We start from the raw sequence: 20870 nt of genomic DNA, 5'->3' as shown, positions 1-20870 counted from the left end.
TTATCATGTGCTATAGAGAACAGTGAAGAAATAGCCCCACTTCCCTGGTTCAAGGGAACATTCCCACGTTGCCCACATTCTTTCCCTCTTGTTCTAAGCCTCTCGTGCCTCCTTTCCATCCAGACGACAGAGGCTGGTCATCTCTGAAGCTCCCGCTGCTGTGCTGGCCAGGGCTGGGGCAGGGCTGGGGTCTGAGCCTCCTGGCCGCTCTCTGATGTGTGCAAATATTACGGGCACTAATTCCACGGGTGAGCACACTGAGGCCAGAGGAGACCAGGGCACCAACGTGCAGGAGCGCTGCTGGTCTCAGTGCTAGTTCTCGGTGCTTTTGACCGCATGGCCGTGCTCAGCTCTCCCTGGGGAGGCCGTGAGGCCGGCCCAGCCCATAGCGTGTGTTTAAAGAAGAAGCTGTGGGACACCCGAGAGACTGGCACGGCACCCCTCTTCCCTGACAGGCTTCTTCTAAACTGCTTCAACCCCAATTGCTTGCACCCCAACCCCCACCCATGGTCATGTTTCTAAAACACCACCAAAGACTTGGACATTCTGCGCCTTCTTCAGGGTATCCCAGGTGCCCCCAAGGCACATAGTGGGTGCTTAGCACAGGAGCCCTGGAACTAGAAGGTGGACCCAGTGGCTCTGAGTGGGGCCCCGGTTCCTGGCGCTGTTAGGGGTTTCCTTTCTTCCTTACTTAGGAGGGAAGTGGAAGTCCTCAAGCCAGCAGTAGGGGGAGGCTCCCCATTATGGGATTAACTGGGGTCTGCACTTTTGCTGGAAACTGGCAAGCACTGAAGAGGTCCCAAGTGCTTACAAACTGGGTTTTGAAAAACAGACAGCACCTTACCTATACAGAGTTGAAGCAGAAGTTAGACATGGCTTTTTGGAAGATGGGATGCGGGTGGGAGGTGTTTAGTTGAATAAGAACTCTGAGACTAGAAAGAACACTGTACATAGGTCCATAAGTTTGGAGGACGATGTAATCGGAAACACCCAGTCACCTCTACCAGTTGTTTATAATAATAACTATCACTCGTAAAAATGCTTTATAATTTATAAAACTCTTTTCACATGTATTGCATGTGTATGTAAATACTATATATAATCTTCCCCTTTAAGGTTATTGACATACACACACCTTTCTGCCTGTTACATAGTGGAGAGAACCCAGGTTGCCTTGCAGTCTCTGGGCCTCAGTTTACCCATCTGCAAAATGAAGGTGACAGCCTCGATTGGGAACTTTGGTATAGGGATGTGCCTCTCACCAGCTCGGTGCTGTGTTGGAATGTGGAGAACAGGAGCTGGTTGGCTCTGAGAGTGCTAGGCATTTAAGGGTGCCTGGTACAGTTGATGAGAACCTGGGCATCAGCTAAGGGGACGTTCTCTTCTGGAACTGCCCACTCAGAAGGGGGCATCTGCCTCTTCCTAGAGGCAGACAGGAGAGGCTCAGGACCCAAGGTCCATGGGCAGCTGGGCTGTGTACCCGGGTTGCCCTCTTATGCCTCTTCAAGGTGATCTGATGGGGTCTGTAAAAATGCATGGCCATAGGAATCCTCATCAGTCTCACTGAGGGGTGAGTGGTGATACTCCCCAGAGAATGTGAGAGACCAGTGATGATGAATGCAACCCTGACTGCGAGGGTAGAGACAGACAGCACTTCCCTGCCCTCCACCCGAGGCTGGAGCAGGGGTATCAACTCTGCCGTCCCTTCTGCTCTCCTCCACAGCCAGGGCCGGGGTGGGAGGGGGGCGGAATCCAGGTCCCCTGGCTCCTTTGTGTTCCTCTGTCCCATTCCTGCTCCATTTATCTTCTCCCTTCCTCTCTTTAATCCCATAGAGCTGTTTGCTTTATCACTGTAAAGAGTTTTTGTTTCTTGCTCCATGTATAAAACTTTGATGAGCTAGCTGTTTTCATATTCAAGGAGGGACCATGTCTAGATCTTATTTTTTAATTACTTGCTTCAGGCTTTTCAAATTTCTTTTTCTTTAAATAATTAGTGGCGCTTCCTAGCCCTAGCCCTTTCCAGCAGTGTGGTCCAGTGTCTCCGTCCATACGGTGGGGATGGTAATGCCCCTCTCAGGACAGCAGTGGCCTATTGAGTGAATAAATGAAGTCTAGACAGCCATGAGCCCTCAGCCTTTCCATTTGAATTGCCCCCAAAGATACGTTGATCATTACTGAGTGGTTCCAGGCAAGGGCCTTGGTTTTTCTGCATCTGACTGAAGACTGACTCAGACGCTGTGGTTTAGAGGGCTTTGTTTCAGCGGTTACTTGGGCTGGAATCAGCTCTGTGTCAGCAGCTGCTGGTAGAGGTGACTGGGCGTTTCCAATTACAGATGAGTTGTCTGTCTCTGTCTTACTCCTCGGGCGGCTGCCTCCCTGGAAGCTAGTAACTCCCATTGTCCGTGTGGGTGGGCGTCCCAGGACCCTCTCTCAGGTTTCCCTTCCACCTCTCTTAAACAGGTGCCTGGCTCCACTCTGCCTTGCCCTACCCATCCCATGGAGTAGGTGGCTTGCCTTTGCTCAGAGGCAAAAGGGAAAGCTTGAGCTGCCAGCATCTGCATTATGCCCTCTGACCACTGTTCAGTGTTGCCTTTGGTCCCCCTGTCTCCACTGTTCATAAATGCGGGTGAGGGAGCCTCTTCTTTCCTCTGTATCTGTGCTGTCCAGTATGCGGTGCCACTAGCCACTGTTCATAAATGCGGGTGAGGGAGCCTCCTCTTTCCTCTGGATCTGTGCTGTCCAGTATGGGGTGCCACTAGCCACATGGCTCGGATGCTTGAAATGTGGCAAGTCTGAACTGAAACGTGCTCTAAGTGTGAAATATGCACCTGATTTCAGTATGGAAAGAAGAAAAGATTGTATAATAACATTATTATTGCTTTTTGTATGAATGACATATTGAACTAAATTACAGTATTAAAATTAATTTTTTTCAAAAAAAGTGTGGCTACCTGAAAATTTAAAATTACATGCATGGCTTACACTATATTTCTGTTGCAGTGGTTCTTAACTGTTGACGATTTTGCCTCTGCTGTAATTATTTAGCAATATTTAGAGACATTTTTGATTGTCATGCTCAGGGGGAAGGGGGATCTAGCTAGGAGAGGCCAGGAATGCTGCTAAACAACCTGCAGTTCACAGGACAGTTCCCCACCCCCCCAACTATAAAATAAACAAGGTAGCCCACATGTCCATTGCACCAAAGTCGAGAAACCCAGTTCTACTGGACACTCTCACTTTGGATGATATAGTCTTCTCTTATGGGCAATGACTCCAAAATTACAGGCCCTGCGGCCTAACAGCATAAATTGCTGGAGTTAGAGACCTGAGACTCTGGCCATTTCTGAGTATCCATCTCCTAATCTGTAAAATAGGCATAAGAATATCTGGTTTACAAGTTTCTAGTTAGGAGTAAATGAGATTTACTTGTACCATACCTGATATTTAGTAAACCTCCACCAAATAGAAGTTATTATTGTCATTAAAAAAACATGTATCTTTTACTCTCTGTATCAACTATCGGGATTTCTACATGCCTTCCGGATTTTTCTGTGATACTTGACATTCAAAAGCTTGAAAACTAAATTTGTAATTTCACCCTTCCTCTTCTCTCCCACTCCCTCGATGTATTCTACTTTCTGACTTTCAGTCTTAGCTCACAGTGCCACCACCCTCCCAATCTTAGAATCTGAGTCAGTTTCACTTCCTCCTTCTACCCCCTCACCCGAATTTGTAATTTGTTAACCTCTTTGGAGTGTATGGATGTGAGAGTTGGACTGTGAAGAAAGCTGAGCGGCAAAGAATTGATGCTTCTGAACTGTGGTGTTGGAGAAGACTCTTGAGAGTCCCTTGGACTGCAAAGAGATCCAACCAGTCCATTCTGAAGGAGATCAGCCCTAGGATTTCTTTGGAAGGAATGATGCTAAAGCTGAAACTCCAGTACTTTGGCCACCTCATGCGAAGTGTTGACTCATTGGAAAAGACTCTGATGCTGGGAGGGATTGGGGGCAGGAGGAGAAGGGGACGGCAGAGGATGAGATGGCTGGATGGCATCACTGACTCGATGGACGTGAGTCTGAGTGAACTCCAGGGGTTGGTGATGGACAGGGAGGCCTGGCATGCTGCGATTCATGAGGTCGCAAAGAGTCGGACACGACTGAGCAACTGAACTGAACTGAACTTGGAGTAGGGATGTCTCCTCCACCCCTCCTCTCTGTTTCAGCCCAGCAGGACATCTTCACCCAGCCTGAGAGCAGCTCCCTTTCAGGTCCTGCCTTTGCTCTTTCCTCTTCCCTCTGTGTGTGATTAGTGAATCCCATCTTACTTAGAAGCCCTCAGTGGTTTGTGGCTTTCTTTTGTTTTTGCTGAAGTGGGACTACCTATGGGCAGGAAGTGTAACACGCCCATCTCCTAGCCCACTTTCCTAGTTCTCAACATGATGCCTAAGGAAGGGTGTTCCTTGAGTGTTTTCTGTATGAAACACTTCTGAATGCATTCAAAATACATGATGTTGTTGTTGTTTAGTCACTAAGCCATGGTTGACTCTTTTGCAACCCCAAAAACTGAAGCCTGCCAGGCTCCTCTGTCTGTGGGACTTGCCAGGAAAGAATACTGGAGTGGGTTGCCATTTTCTTCTCCAGGGGATCTTCCTGACCCAGGGGTCAAACCCATTTCTCCTGCATTGGCAGGCCAATTCTTTACCACTAAGCCACCCGGGAAGCCCAAATGCATGATAGGTATCCTTTTCTCCTTGGTCCCCGTAGATCAGGTCCTGCATGGAACTAGAACAGTGATTTCCAAATGCCTTATTTTTCTTTAAAATAGTTCAGCAGACCTTAACCCATGTCTTCACCTATCTCTTCACTCCCCCCTGCCCAACCCCCACCCAGTGTTTAAGCTGGGGAAGCACTTTGTTTGTTCTCCCTGGAGGGTGACAGCCATGATGTAATACACCTAGATCCCAGAAACCCCATCTTCCATAAGTGGACTTCCGCAGCCAGCCTGAGGGGTGATGCCGCACTCATTCCGCTGGCCCAGGCCTGCCTCCAGAGAGCAGGGGCCCTCGATGCCCAGGCATGCCTTCTTTATGGTGGCAGAAATAATCCCCAAGCAGCTCCCAGCGGGCTGTGAGGAGTTTTCCAGAAACATGCTCTTTAAGATGGTCTGATAAAGAAAATATAACGTGTTCCTTGGCAGGTTGCAGACATGGATGGGCAGAATGGTGTAAGGTTGGAGTCTCCCAATGTCTAGACACTGTGACCCATTCAAAGTTTTGAAACATTTTAAATACAAGCCGTTTTACAGTGTAAAGTGTGACCCACTTGGAAGTTGTCAAGAGCTGCTAAGTTTGCTCCCTTTTGTGGCAGCTACAAGAGGAGTCCAAACACTGCACTAGTGAGAAGAGATTCCCTGGCCTGGAAGGCATGTGAGATCCTAGGAAGAACTCATCTTTCTCCTGTTTTCTGCAAGGCCTTAAAGCTCCTTTTCTAGGGAAGGCATCTAAGTGTCAGTATTCTGGGCTTGTCTTCTGGAGCTGGGGACCCGTGTCTGGACATGGGGCTTTGCCATGCAGCTGTCTTCTGTGGGTTGGCACTAGATGCCCCTCCCCCAACAGGCAGATCAAGGTGCAGTTGACCAGATGGATCTTCCCTTAGGGAATGTCAAGGTTTGCTGTCTCCCTTGGCTTTGTCACACCTCAAGTTTTTCATCTGAATCTAGCTATTCCATTGGTAAACTGTGAGAAATGCCCCATATATTGCATATATTAGATAATATCTTCCCCCCACTTTAAACAAATCCAGAGACACTTCACTGCTCATCAGCATTTCTAATCAGCTGCAGACAATCTGTCTACATTCTAACTTAATATAATTTGAGGTAAAATTAAGCAAGAGTGATAGTTAATCATTTGAGCCCCAGATTTGGGCAGGTCTGGGTTTGAAATTTAGTTTTGCCTCTTACCAGATCCATGCCTTTGAGCAGTGGGACTTTCACTTCATCAGAAATGGGGAGATAAAATAGTTGCTGTCTCATAAGTTAGTTTCTGTCTCATTTAATAAGGATGTATATATAAATCCCCAGGACAGTATCTCAGTAAGTATTGGCTATGACACTTCAGTTAGCCTCTGTTCAGTTCAGTCTCTCAGTTGTGTCCGACTCTTTGTGACCCCATGAATTGCAGCACACAAGGCCTCCCTGTCCATCACCAACTCCCGGAGTTCACTCAGCCTCTGTAGGCATCCTGACTTGGGGATAAAAGCATGATTTGATTGTATGCATTTATTCACTTGACAGATATATCATGGCACCTTCTATGGGTCAGGAATTATGCTGACCCCTGGGGATCCAGTGCGAGTGAGGAAGAGAAGGCCCTTGGTTTGGTGGAGCTTGCATTCCAGAGGGAGAGACACACAGTGAACTAGTTGATAAATGAAAGCAAGGCTAGGGTTGTGAAAAGCACTGTGTGGAAAATGAATGGGGAGATGTGATGGAGCAAATGGGGTAGGGCTGGGGAGTTGTCTCCGAGGACTGTGAAGTCTGAGATGAGACCTGATCACAGAGACCTGAGGGAGGGCATCCCAGACTGCAGGAGCTGCAAGGGGCGCCCATCTGAAAAGGGCCTCTGCGCTCCCGTGAACATCTTCTCGGGCCCCTAAGGAAAAGACAACGTGGGGAAGGAGATGTTAGGATAATCTAAGCCTGCGGTTGACAAAATGTCTGAAATATTTACTGTCTGGCCCTTGACAGAAAAAGCGCACTGACCGTTGATCTAAAGTCTTCTCCAGGTCAAACAGTGAGTGTACCTGTGAGCTCAGGGTACAGCAGCTGGCTGCCTCCTGCAGGTGGGGTTCATCTACCTGCTGAACATTCTCTGATAAAGGCAGTATACCTGCCCCAAGGGATGCAAACCACTCCCAGCCTTTGAACTGGTGGGATCACAGCCTCCATGTCCCCTGAGGGACTGGACCAGAACTCTCACGGATCTCAACGCTGATTTTCACTTCCAGGACTGCTCGAGAAGAAGGAGGGGAGCAGAGGATCTGTTAGTCATTGCTGTTGTTATTGGCTGCTCATCCTGTGCTAGGCTAGGCCCTTTTGTGAACAATTCTACAGTTTACTAATTCCATCCCTGTAACAACCATAGTTGGCAGGAACTGCTCTTATTCCTCTCTTATGGCTGAGGAAAGTGAGGTCAAGAGAAATGAGTCGAATAGGCTGCTGTGCTCAAAGGCATACAGCTGATAGATGGCTTGCCAGCTTCAGAACCTGCCCCTTACTTTGTCCCTGGATGTGCTGTTTCTTGCTGGTGTTCCACTGAGGACAGCTAAGTCTTTGCCTGTTTGCATGCCTGAACTAAGCCACAGTCATCCCATACCTACCTATAGGGCTAGAGACCCTATAAAAGGAGAATATGAAAGGGGCCAGTGCATCCTTGCAGTATATTCTTAGGTGTACACTTAGCCACCACCTCCTTGCTGCAGAATACGCCCGGGTTCTTAGCAGGGTGGTTAACTAGTCCATGTATGTCAGGGGTGGCCTGGTGCTCCTTGGGCTCTCGGCCCAGCTCTGAGCTGGCTGCAGAATCAGCTGCTGGGTTCAGGTAAATAGTCTCTCCTTTGCTGACCTCAGAGCAATAGGAGTCGATGAACGTGGAATGAACACCTGGCCTCTTCTCATGCAGATCCATTACCAGGCCCACGGTGGCCTTTCTGTAGGGCCAGCCCAGGACAAGGCTGCTGCCCACTGATAGAGTCAGCCTTGCCGGTGACCACGAGTGATCATGGGATGAGGTAGCACCAGTGGAGGAATGTCATGAGGGAGAGCAAAGGGGCCAGAAATGGACAGCGGCCTCAACACTTGGGAGAAAAAATGGCAGTGAGAACAATGTGAAAGAATACTGGCTGCTGGAGTCAAGGACCTGGTAGTGACTGACTCCTGGCTCTGCCTTTTATTAGCTATGTGATCTTAGGCAGATCTGAGTTTATGCTCTGGAGCTAGAATCCTGGGTCTGAATGCAAGTTCCTTCTTCTTAATTGTGATGTGACCTTGGATACTTCACTTAACCAATTCTGTGTCTCAATTTCCTAATCTTGGGTTTTGTTGGTTTGAATAAATTAATACATCTGGAGCGTTTAGATCAGTGCTTGACATAGGCAGCCCACTCCAGTATTCTTGCCTGGAGAATCCCATGGACAGAGGAGCCTGAAGGACTACAGTCCATGGGGTTGCAAAGAGTAGGACACGACTGAGTGACTAACTCTTTCAACTTTCTTTGACACAGAGTTAGACTTCTGCTAGCTTTATTAAGTCATATGACCTCTGGATCTCAGTTGCTCAGCTGTCTACCAGGGAAAGCAATGCTGCTTTCACGATGGAAATAAGCTGGCTTACTTAAATCATCTGCTGCAGGTCTGGTCTGTGTGACACACCCAGTAGATGCTTCTCCTGAACTAAGTGGCTCCCAGTCTTGGCACCTGTTGAGTGGAAATGTTTGACCTTGGGTGGATTGACAGCTGCTGGTCCCAGTCCTGGCTGGCTTTTCTGGGCTGGGAAAGTGTAGGTGGGTGCATAGCCTCTTCTGCCTTTCTCACTGGATTGAGTTGCCCATGACGGTGGCCCCTTTCAGATGTTACTAAGTCCTGGATGGGACGGGGCATCTTGCCATTGCTGTAGTTTTCCTACTGGGGTCCTGCCAGTGCTTGCTGCTCTCACTGCCACCATAACAGATTGGCTCTAGGGGTACCTGGAGTATACTCAGGGCCTGCTGGATACTATCACCCCCTTTTTCTCCCTAATCATCCCTGAACACTTAACCTGGGTCAGGCTGGTTGCTTGGGGTGCAAAAGTGAGTCAGACATATCTCTACTTTTGAAGAGGTCACTGGAGGTCAGGTAGACTTGAAAAAAAATAAAATTCATTGATAAATGGAGCAGTGGGGGGCATGGGCATTCCCTGCCTGCACCCTCTCTCTCCCTGAATACCTGCAGTGGTCTCTGATGGTGGTTTAGTTGCTCAGTCATCTCCAACTCTTTGCAACCCCATGGACTGTCTGTAGCCCACCAGGCTCCTCTGTCCATGGGATTTCCCAGGCAAGAATACTAGAGTGGGTTGCCATTTCCTTCTCCAGGGACCTTCCCCACCCAGGGATTGAACTCAGGTCTCCTGCATTGCAGGCAGATTCTTTACCAGCTGATTAAAGTCGTGGTCCCTGGACCCAGGCACCTGAGTTTGCATCCTGGATCTAGCTCTTAAAAGTTACAGCTGTGAAATTGGCAGGGTGGTTATGAGTTGTTGTGAATAAAGGATTCTGAGTGCTGGCTATTATCATTGTAATGTTTAAAAGCAAAAGTTCACTAAGCAACTGAAAAGAAGGACAGAAAGTGATAAATGTGAACTTGTGTATCTATTTCTGGAGGCTAGATTGTGTATCTTAGCTCTACTTTCCCCCCACATATGGATTATAACTGGCCCTAGAGTTTTCAGCTTTGAATATATCTAGACTCAGCCCATTTCTGAAGGCTCTTCACGCTACTTCTCCGAAAGGAATATGAGATTCCTAACACCCTTTTTTGGAGTCTTGGAAGGGCCCATGGCTTTTGATCTTCCAAAGGAAGGAAAGAGAGTCAAGGTAGCTGGTCAAACCGCCCCCCCACCCCCCCACCGCCTGCCATGACTAGAAATTCCTTGCTGATAACTGTGTACACCAAGATGTCAGTATCAGAGCTCAGGGATAAGAACTTATGAGATCCACTGAAGAAAGACCATTGGTGGGGAGAAAACCAATGCTATAAGAAGCAACATGTATTGTAAATGGTATGTTTGCTGCTAAGTCACTTCAGTCGTGTCCGACTCTGTGCAACCCCATAGACAGCAGCCCATCAGGCTCCCCCGTCCCTGGGATTCTCCAGGCAAGAACACTGGAGTGGGTTGCCATTTCCTTCTCCAATGCATGAAAGTGAAGTCACTCTGTTGTGTCCGACACTTAGTGACCCCATGAACTGCAGCCTACCAGGCTCCTCTGCCCATGGCATTTTCCAGGCAAGAGTACTGGAGTGGGTTGCCATTTCCTTCTCCAATGCATGAAAGTGAAAAGTCAAAGTGAAGTCGCTCAGTCGTGTCCGACTCTTAGCGACCCCATGGGCTGCAGCCCACCAGGCTCCTCCGCCCACGGCATTTTCCAGGCAAGAGTACTGGAGTCGGGTGCCATTGCCTTCTCCGAATGGTATGTTTAGATGAGTCCATTTTTGTATATAAATTTTACCTAAAAAACAAAAAAAAGAACTTCGATAATCATTCTTTTTTAACTTATTTTTTATTGTTGATTTACAATGTTGTATGGCAGTGACTCAATTATACATATAGATGCATTCCTTTTTTTTTCTTCCATTATGCTGTATCATAAAATGCTGAATATAGCTCCCTGTGCTATACAGCACCTTGTTGTTTATCCATCCTATGTACACCAGTTTGCATCTACTGATCCTAAATTTCCTTTGCTACTTGCCTCCCCCTTGGCAACCCCAGCCTATTCTCTGTGTCCCTGATTCTGTTTCTGTTTCATAGATGTGTTCATTTGTGTCGTATTTTAGATTCTACATATAAATGATAAGGTATTTGTCTTTCTGACTTCAGATAGTAGATACTCTGTTTACATCCATTTTCCTGCAAATGGCATTATTTTGTTCTTTTTTATGGCTGAGTAATATTCCACTGTATTTCTGTACCACATCTTCTTTATCCATTCATCTATTGATGGACATTTAAATTGTTTCCATGTTTTAGCTATTCTGAATAGTGCTGGCATGAACATGGGAGTGCATGTATAGTTTTTTTTTTTTTAATTTATTTATTTACTTGGCTGCATCGGGTCTTAGTTGCAGCTTGCAGGATTTTTAGTTGTGGCATGTAGGATCTAGTTCCCCGACCAAGGATCAAACCTGGGTCCCCTGCATTGATAGCGCAGAGGCTTAGCCACTGGACCATCAAGGAAGTCCCACAGGTATCTTTTTGAATTAGAGTTTTGTCTGTAAAATATGCCCAGGAGGGGGATTGCTGAAATGATATGGTAATTCTACTTTTAATTTTCTGAGGAACCTCCATACTGTTTTCCACAGTGGATGCACCAACTTATGTTCCAACTTACAGGGTATGAGAGTAACCTTTTCTCCACCCCCTCTCCAACATTTATTTGTAGACTTTTTAAATGATGGCCATTCTGACCTCTGTGAGGTGGTACCTCATTGTCGTTTGGTTTTGCATTTCTCTAATAATTAATGATGCTGAACATCTTTTTGGGTACCTACGGGATGTCTGCATTTTTTCTTTGGAGAAATGTCTGTTTAGGTCTTCTGACCATTTTTCAGTTGGGTTGTTCATCTTTATGCTGACTTATGCAAGTTATTTGTATATTTTGGAACTTAAGCCTTTGTCAATTACAACGTTTGCAAATTTGTTGTTGTTCAGTCACTCAGTCATGTCCGACTCTTTGCAACCCCATGGACTACAGCACACCAGGTTTCCCTGTCCTTTACCATCTCCCTAAATTTGCTCAGACTCATGTCCATTGAGTCGGTGATGCCATCCAACCATCATCCCCTTCTCTTCCTGCCTTCAATCTTTCCCAGCCTCAGGGTCTTTTCTAATGAGTTGGTTCATCACATCAGGTGGCCGAAGTATTGGAGCTTCAGCATCAGTCCTTCCAGTGAACATTCAGGGTTGATTTCCTTTAGAATTGACTGGTTTGATCTCCTTGCAATCAAATATTGATTGCAAATGTTTTCTCCCATTCTGTAGGTCGTCTTTTAGTTTGGTTTATGGTTTCCTTTGCTGTATAAAAGCTTGTAAGTTTAATTAGGTCCATTTGTTTATCTTCATTTTTACATCTATTGCCTTGGGAAACTGACTATGGGTATAATTTATGTTAGAGAATGTTTTGCCTATGTTCTCTTCAGGAGTTTTATCATGCCATGTCATATGTTTAAGTCTTTAAGCCATTTGAAGTTTATTTTTGTTTATGGTGAGAGGGTGTGAAAAATTTGAATAAATATTGAACTCTAGTTAATTAGATTTGCATCCTGAAATATTTGGGAAGAAATGTACTGATTCAGCAATTTCACTGAAATGCACCAAAAATTAAGATCAACTGATGAATAAGTAGAGAGGTGGAAGGATGATAAGACATATGATAAAGTGAGGAGTATAAAATCTAATCATAGAATCTAGGTGGTGGGTATTTGGGTGTTCACTAAAATTCTTTCAATTTTTTAAAATTTATTTTAAAAATTTTATAGTAAGATACTGTAAAAATATTTTAAAGCTACTAGATTGAAAATAAAACCAAACAAAAAAGCCCATAATGGAAAACTCTTTAAGTAGATACTGGAAATATTTTCAAACATTTAAAATAATGCTGGAAAACTGGATGTCAATATAAAGAAAAATAAAAGTAGTCCTTTATATATTCTGCAATATATTTCCTTTTTTGAATTATAAAATTTATATATTTATATAATATGTGTGTGCATATATATATATATATATATTTATTTATTTATTTAGAAGGATGTTGCAGACAGTGGGCAAAGCAAGTGAAAAGACCCTGTGTGTGCTTAGGGAAACCATTGTGGTTGAAGTGCAGAGAGGGAGGGGGGCTGGGCAGGAGCTGAACACAGAAGGGAGATTAAAGGGCAAGGTCTTGTAGGGTCTTGAGGCCATAATACAGTCTGGTTTTGAATTCCGTGTGCCATGAAAAGCCATCAGAGGTTGTGAACTGGGTGTGACGTGATCTGACTTCAGAAGGGCCACCCCAGTTGCTGTTGGGGCTGTGGACTGTAAGGGACACGAGGGAAAGCAGGAGGCCAGGTAGTCCTGCGATCAGGATGGAGGAGGAGGACAGTATCTTGCATCAGGGTGGCAGCATGGAGGAGGTGAAACTAATCAGGGGCAGACTCTTTTCTGAAGGTAGAGTCAACAGGATTTATTGGCCGGATTGGTTTGCGATAAGCGAAAATGAATCTAGGTGGACACCAGAGTTTTGGCTCCAGGAGCTGGAAAAGTGGGAAGAGGATAAATATGAACTGAGATGACCATGACTGGGAGAGGAGCAGGGGATGGGGGCGGTGGGGGATGATGTGTGATCAAGAGTGTGATCGTAGGTCTGGTTTGACATCTAAGATGCTTACTAGAGCAGCTGAGAATGTCAGCAGGCAGTTGTTTATCCGAGTCTAGGAGTTAAGGGGTTGGGGACAATTTTGAGCATCATCAGCATGAAGAGGGTACTTCAAGCCATGGAAAGAGGATGTAAAATAAAGAAGGGAAGAGGATGGAGCTTGAGCCCCAGGTGCTGCCCAGTGTGGAGGTGAGGAAGACGAGGGCAGTAGTAGAGATGCATGGGCGTCTGTGGCTGAGGTGGAGAGAGGAGATTCCAGAGAGTGAGTGTTTCAAATGCTGCAGTGCTGGTTCTCTGCCTCCGGTTTCTTTCTCTCTCCTTACCATCTTTTTTATTGCTCTGGAACTACTTGTCCTAAACTAGTACTTTCATTCTACTCCAAACCCATAATAGCCCAAGTAGGGATGGTGGGGGGAACCATTCAAATCCTTTGATCTGACGTCCCAGGCCTTCTACCATCTGGCTCCCTCTCTGTCCCCTGGTTTCCCTTCAGCCCTTTCTTGTCCCACACAACACCAGGCTCACTTGAGTGCAGCCTGGCCTCCCCTCCCTCCAAGTCACCTCCCTCTTTCTCAGCCTGACATTTCTTCTGTCTCTCTTGAGTCCTCAGCCTCAGTTCTCTACTCCTGGACCATCTTCTGATAGGACTTTTTCATAACCACATTTGTCCCTTCCACACACATCCCCAGTAGTCGCAGGCGGTCCCAAGCCATCTAGCATTTCTGGCCCCGCTGGCCCCCAATCAGACAGCCTCCTGAGGTTTGGGGACAGGGACCTTCTCTTGCATCTTTTGCCACCCACAGAGGGGACTCAGTGGTCTTACATATCTTAGCTGAGAAGGGAACATGCTAATTCATAATAAGGCCCAAGGAAACCTGGAAGAATTTTAATACATGATCATGATTTCAAGTACAACTCCTGGGATCCAAGGTTTGTTCTTACCCTAGTCCTGTGACCACAGCCAAGTTTACCTTCCCAAACCCCAGTTTTCTCATCTGCCAAATGCCCAGTTCAGGGTTCTTGTAGGAGAGAAATGAGGTGCCTATCTTACAAAATGCTTAGCACAATAAAAGCAGACAGTAAGTAGGAGCTCTGATTTTTATTATTGCTATTATGAAAACTGTCTTTCCTATTACTCTTCCTGTTATGTGATGGACAGACACCTGCAAAGGTGGGACAGAGTTGGCACTGTTGATGATGTACTTTGGCATCTGAAATGAAAGGAGTCATGGGCTTACTTGCTGCTGATCTCTAGGGGAGGTTTGATAGCACGCATGTCCAGACTTCAGGGAACTCATGCCTTAAATGAAGGAGATGCGGGAGGTATAAACAGCACCCAGAGGCAGGAAGCACGGCCTTGGTGATTGCACTTCTGACTCTCAAGTCCAGGGTCCAACCTGAGTGTACTTACACGGTCCAGGGGTAAGATGTTTGCAAATGAAACTGCCCCCCAAAATCCAGACCCCAATCTCAGCAGTTAAAATTGCTCAAGTGGGTCAGAGCACCGACTCAGGCTAAAAGGGAGGCACAGAGGAATGGAATGTTTCTCAGAGGAATTCGTGTTATTTTTTGAGAGCAGACAGGGAGAACAGGATATCTTTCTTCATTTCCGCTCTGTAAATTTCTGAGGTTAGTAAGTGGGGTGATTGTTACTCAGGAATAGCTGGGTGTGACCCAGATACAGGAGAGTCAGATCAGGGCAGGGCAGGGCCCTGTCAAGTCAGATGAGGGTTTGCTCCTCACTGGAGTGGCCTTTGAAGTTGCCGTGGAGAACCCGGTCTGGCCATCCCCACCCCTGCCACACAGAGCTTTCTCCATCCAAGGTTAGAATCGTAGGTGGCTGCATCTCTTGTGAGCTCCCCTTTCTTAGACCGTGGGGCTGTGAGGGCAGGTCCCTTAGGCCAGCATGTGGGTGGGAAGCACCTTGGCTTTGATAACTCTCTGCCCTGTGATTCTGAACGAGCTGTTTGCACTCATGGTAACCCAGTAACAGTCAGGGCCTTCCTGTCTGGGTTTAGATAAGCAGCCCATCTTAAGAGCCGGTGAGGCTAGGAAGCCACGCCAGGAAGCACGAGGGCACGTCCCTGGACCCAGAGCACTGCACAGGGAGCTGGCCAGTGGGCCAGCATGCGGGAGGGCCGCCGCTACCAGAGAGATGGCACCACGCGTGACATCGTGTCTCTCAGCTCGCTGCCAGGTCTCCAGAGGCACCAGAGAGGCTGCCAGTGTGCATGCCTGACCCCCCACTGCCCGCACCTGCCTGAGTGGCTTCCTGAGAGCTGCAGGGGCTTTAGCACCATCCGGCCTGTAAATTTCCACCCCAGGGAAGGACATGAAGTTCAGCCGAGATGCGGACTCAGGGCTTCGGGGCAGAGGCCTGTACTCAGCCTGAACCCGGCTCCGTTTAGAGGGCCAAGGTGTGCCCTGTGTAGGGAAGGAGCCCAAGCTAGCCTCACTTACTCCTGAACACATCCCCTGTGGCCTGGCCTCATGGTCAGGCAAGTGGCTTGGAGATCAGCCTTTGGACCTGCGTGGCCTGGGTTCGTGTCCAAACTTGACCACTTCCTCATTAGGTGACCCATCCTGGGGCAATTTCTGACTTCTCACTTCTTAGCTCAAATATGGGGACAATAATAGTACCCAGAGCAAGTTAACTTTTCAATGCCTCAGTTTCCTCATTTACAAAGTGGAGGTGGTGATGACAGGTACCTCATAGGGCAGTTGGAAAGATGAAATAGATGGAATGATTAGGACAGTGCCTCGCAAGTAGAACCTGCTGGACGTGATATGGTTTAGATCCTATAGTCATCCTTTTCAAGGAGCTGCAGCGCCTGGGTGAGTGAGTTTATGAATGGCAGACCTTGATCCGCTCGCTCTCTCCAAGTGCTGGCTTTCTGCACCCCACCTCCCTGGACTGTCTGCACGCAGAGCTCCCAAACAAAGTGGAGGCAGAATTCAAAAGCGGAAATCAAGCCTCCAGACTGCTAACCCCTAGCTCAGCCCCTGGTCCTTTCAGTGGCTCCCTTCGGGGACTGATCCCTTTAGCATTCTTGGCGCAGTCCCAACACTTTCCCCTTGGCCCCCCGCCCCCACCACTTGTGGGTTGGATGATGCAGCATGTCAGCAAGAAGTCAGTAGTGCTTTGGGGGTCCCCTGGGAGGGCACAGGGTCCTGTCCAGCCCGGTGCCTTGACAGTGGGCGAGGCCTCATACCCCCTCTTCCCATCATTTGATAAATAAAGAGCTGATTTTTCCATGTGGCGTTTGTCTCTCTCCACAAATGTGGAGGTCTAAACACGGCCGAGCTTATCTATACAATGGACTTCCTGCTGGTGTTGGATCTACCCCGCTCCCCACTGTGTAATAAATTTATGTCGCCTGAGCACACAGATCTGCTGACGTCCGTGATCCTGGTGGCCTTGGCAGACCCCAGCTCCCCCAGCCTGGGTGGGAAATGCAGACATAAACCCTGGCTGATGTGAATCGAACATCCCCGATTACTGTCAGGCAGCCAGAACTGGGTGGGCCTTGAGGGTGTGGAAGTTCCTTCATCCATCAAATGTTTATTGAGGCCTCCTGTGTGCCAGGCCCCATACTGGACATGGAGATAGCTTTTGTGGAGCTTTTCGCTGGCCTGGGAATCAGATGCACATAATTATAACACATGGAGCTTGGTTCTGGGGTGGCACTAAGGACAGAGCCTGTAGGAGGAATGTACAATCTGATTTGGGGCTTGGCCTCAGAGCTGACTTTTAATGAAAAATTTTCATTCCTTGGCACAGAACCCTCAGCAGTGAAGCCCGGATGCCTCTGGGAAAGGTGGAGAGTTCCTTTGCATTGAGTTATCATGATGCTTTGCACACGTGGTCTGTTTGCACTCTGCCCACCATCCAGAGCGTCATCTGTGGGCAGGCCGGGAGAACCCTCTTCTTCACCTGCTCCTCTGCCCAGGCACGCTGCAGCCATGGTTTTCAGCTTCTTGTCAGAACTCCGAGTTCCCATGTTAATCATAACGAGTGTGTTCCTGGAGGAACTGGTCTTGCTCCGGCCAGCAAGCCTTCTCTCCTGTCTTGATAACATCTGTACCAAATTTTCTCCCTTTATATAATTAGGCCTGTTGGTATTTGCCTTAAGTATGACTGGTGTCTCTGAAATTTCAGGCCCCAAAGTATGAGCTGGGGCCAAGGGTGGTGGGAAAACCAAGCTTTCATTGGTGGGATTTCAGGTTTAGTTGAGAGGGCCAGAGATGGTACACCAGCAACTGTTTGCATGAGAAATGCACAGCAGCCCCCCAGCTGGTGGGAGTGGGAATCCTTGCCTTGCCCAGGGAGCAGTTCTGGGTCAGGCCTGGTAGATGGGAGAATGCAGGGGGCTCCCTTCCTCCCCTCCCTGCCTTCTTCCCCCCACATCCTCCCACCCTACTCCGTCTGTGGCCCTGGAGTGACAGAACTCAGCAAACAGGAAAAGATGCGCTAACTGCAAAGAAATGCAGTGAATCCAGACTTAACCCCAAAGCCAACCTCAGAGCGTCGGGGTTTGGAGTCTTGCTTTGAGATGCCCGTCATGGTCTGGCTATGTCCGAGCCGGAGGAGCTGTTTAGGGTGTGAGATAAAGAGGAGAGCTGGGCTTGGGGGAGTTGGTTCTCTGTAGTCAGCTCCAACCAGAAAGGAAGCATTAGGTTTTGCCTACCCGCTGCCTGTCTCTGGAGTGAATTGTATCTCAGTGGTGACTTCATTTCCCCTAACAGAGTTTCCACAAACTCTCCGGATGGTTCCAGCGAGTAAGCCACACTGACTGTGGTGTGGGAGCTTCTGATATGCTTATTTGCAGTTTCCCTTTGGGAGTCTGGAGGCCCCAGATGAGTGATAACTGGATGATGGAACATTTGCTAGGGGAAGGGGAATGCATTTTTTTTTTTTTAAGATAAGGTTTGATCCCGAGCAGAAGAGATGTTTCCAGATGCCTGTATGGTGTCAAGCAGTGATGTGTGGGTGCAGATCCCCTTCTCTGTGACTCTGGGGGGGTATCCCCAGTTAGTTAGACCCCCCTCCCAAGTTGAACTCTTGCCTCTTAAAGGTGCTTCAGGACCTGTCCAGGGGTAGGGTGGGCTGCTGCGAGGGGGGTCTGTCAGCCAGAATACCGACCGCCACTTTCCTGTTTTTACTGAAGCAGTGATACTCATAAGATTTTATTTGAATAGAAGGGCTTTTCCCCAGTATAAGTAGTTGGTTAGGTCATTATGTGTCTTCTCTTCTTTCCTAAATGGCTATAGCTTTCTTGGGGAAGGACCCCTGTCTTGTTCAGTGTTGCAGGATCCAGAGACCGAGTTCAGGACTGGAGCAGAAACCCCTTCCTGTCCCTTCTGCCCGCGCAGTCCCAGTGCCTTCAGGACCGTGACCATACCCCTTTGCTTGACTTCTCAGACTCTCAGCATCTAGCTCCAGATGAATCCTGGTCTCTCTTCTCTCCTTTCCCCCAAAGTATCCTTCTCTCCATCCACCTGGACTAACAGGTCAAATGCCAGCGCTGAGATTTAAGCCCAGTTCAGTTTAACTCTGAACCTCACGCCTATCTTACTGTGCCTTCCCCGAGTCCTTCGTGGACTCTGCATTCTTCACGGGATTTGGCACAGTGATTGGTGTGGGGTAAACCCACAGGTAATGTACATGGGATGTATGAATGGCGGGTCCTAGTAAGTGTTCGATTTACACTGGTTAATTTGGGTGCATGTGGGTTTGCTCCCCAGTTACATTGCTGACTAGGGAGGAAGTTCTGTCCACAAGGCTGGAGGCCACTGAGTGTCTCTCTCCGCTCTCCCTTCTCAGTGTCTCATCATTGGGGGAGGACCATGTGGTCTGCGCACTGCCATTGAACTTGCCTACCTGGGGGCCAAAGTGGTTGTGGTGGAGAAGAGGGACACTTTCTCCCGGAACAACGTGCTGCACCTCTGGCCTTTCACCATCCACGACCTGCGAGGCCTGGGAGCCAAGAAGTTCTATGGGAAGTTTTGTGCCGGTTCGATCGACCATATCAGTGAGTGGAGCCAGCGGTGGTACCCCGTGTGGGGAAGGGGCTGACCTGGGGTGGGGTATTTCTCCACATTGTGGAATCCCCAGGATGTTCCATCCTGCAAGTCTCCGGGGGCTCCTCACATCCAACCGACAGACATTTAGGGCCAGAGCCTGTGCTGTGCCCACTAGGCTGGAAGCACCATGATGCCAGGGACCATGGTATGTCTTACCACAGTACCTTTAGGGCGTAAAATGGCTCCTGACACATAGTAGATGCTCAATGCACTTCTGTTGAATGAATGAATGAATGATAAATGGTAAACAGAGGCAGAGGTAAGTCATATAGTTTCCTGCACCAGGTTTCCTTGAGCTTTAGAGAGAGAGGCCATCCTGATGGGGGTCTATCCAGAAAAGGAGGGGGACTGGGAAGGTGGATTTTGGGTCCTGGGCCATCCCTGAATGATTAGTAGGGTGAAGTGAGCCCTGAGGCGCCTCCTGTGCTGATGTCACTTAGGCCTGGGTCTCTCGAGGTAGGATCTGTGCAGGCAGGCTTTGGGAGAGAAGCCTCCCTCCTCCTCATGCTTTACAGGGAAGAGGTCTCTCTTTTTTTTTTTTTTTAATTAATTTGGCTGCACCAGTTACTTACATCACTCAGGATCTTTAGCTGTGGCATGTGGGATCTAGTTCCCTGACCAGAGATCAAACCTGGGCCCACAGCATTGGGAACCTGGACTCTTAGCCACTGGACCACCAGCGGGAGAGTCTTTAGTCATTTTATATACAGCAATTATAACTCATAAAAGTCAGGGAAGTTACTATTGTGGGGAGAGTTAAGGGTTTGAGTAGATTTGGATCCATTTTCTGTGTGACTCGGGTCAGATTTCTCACCTTCCTCCAGCCCCAGTTTTGTCTCCCCTAAATGTGATTGATGCCTGCTTACCAAGAGAGCTGAGAGGATTGATCAAATGAGGTCACGTGTGAAATGTGCTTATCACTGTGCCTGGCCGGTCTAAGTGTTCAGGAAGCGCCTTGCATCCAGCAGGGTACAATGAACAAGAAGCAGCCGGGATCCCCAAATTCAAATAAATTCAGAGCTGCAGTCTCTCAACCAGTGAGTGGAAGGAGAACCCTGAGACCCATGCTCTTATGAGAACAGGCACTGATGGGAAAAGGGTGTGGGGCTGGGGCGAGAACAACTGGAGAGAATTAGCAGCCAGACAGGGTGTAATTTAGTCAGATACAGGAGACCTTACCAGCAGGGGCCCAGGGTTTGTTCCCGCCCTCGGATGAGAAAATTCCAAGAGTCCAATGGAAAGAAATTTGGATTTGCCCAGAAGGCTGCAGTGTCAGCTTTCCGGATATTCCTTACCACCCACGGAAGAATGTATGTTGGTACCAGTTTAGAATGACAACATTAAGCACCACTTTCCCATCGAGCCTTCTTGAGAGGCAGAGCTGATCACCAGGAGGCCTCAAAGGAGGCCAGGCTGCCTTTCTAGCCAGGGGGCCCCTCACTGCTCCATTGACGGGGCCCCCACTTAACCCCTGGTTCTTGTGTGTGGAAACACGGGCAGGACTCTGAAACTGAGATTCAAAGTTCACAGTGATCGTTGTCAAGGGCAACTCTAGTACCTGTGGGGAGGCAGGGAGAATTTATTGAGTACCTACTGGGTGCTGAAACCAGATAGACTG

General features: G+C 48.1%; 1 protein-coding gene across 18 annotated transcripts in view; it reads left to right on the top strand.

Annotated features, from left to right (window-relative positions):
- Positions 1 to 20870, top strand: part of MICAL2 (microtubule associated monooxygenase, calponin and LIM domain containing 2) — a 240788-nt gene that overhangs the window by 76469 nt on the left and 143449 nt on the right. For all 18 annotated transcript variants that reach the window (XR_011249327.1, XR_011249329.1, XR_011249328.1 and 15 more), the window contains exon 4: positions 18993 to 19200. Coding sequence is in view for 14 of the 18 variants with exons in the window: in XM_069554368.1 (XP_069410469.1) it covers positions 18993 to 19200 (208 nt within the window). In the remaining 4 variants the exon portion in view is untranslated. The remainder of the gene's footprint in view (positions 1 to 18992; positions 19201 to 20870) is intronic.

This window comes from Ovis canadensis, chromosome 15, assembly GCF_042477335.2.
Source record: "Ovis canadensis isolate MfBH-ARS-UI-01 breed Bighorn chromosome 15, ARS-UI_OviCan_v2, whole genome shotgun sequence".
In the NCBI taxonomy this organism is placed as follows: domain Eukaryota; kingdom Metazoa; phylum Chordata; class Mammalia; order Artiodactyla; family Bovidae; genus Ovis; species Ovis canadensis.
The sequence above is the reverse complement of the archived record's forward strand: the minus strand, read 5'-3'. Positions and strand labels throughout refer to the sequence as shown.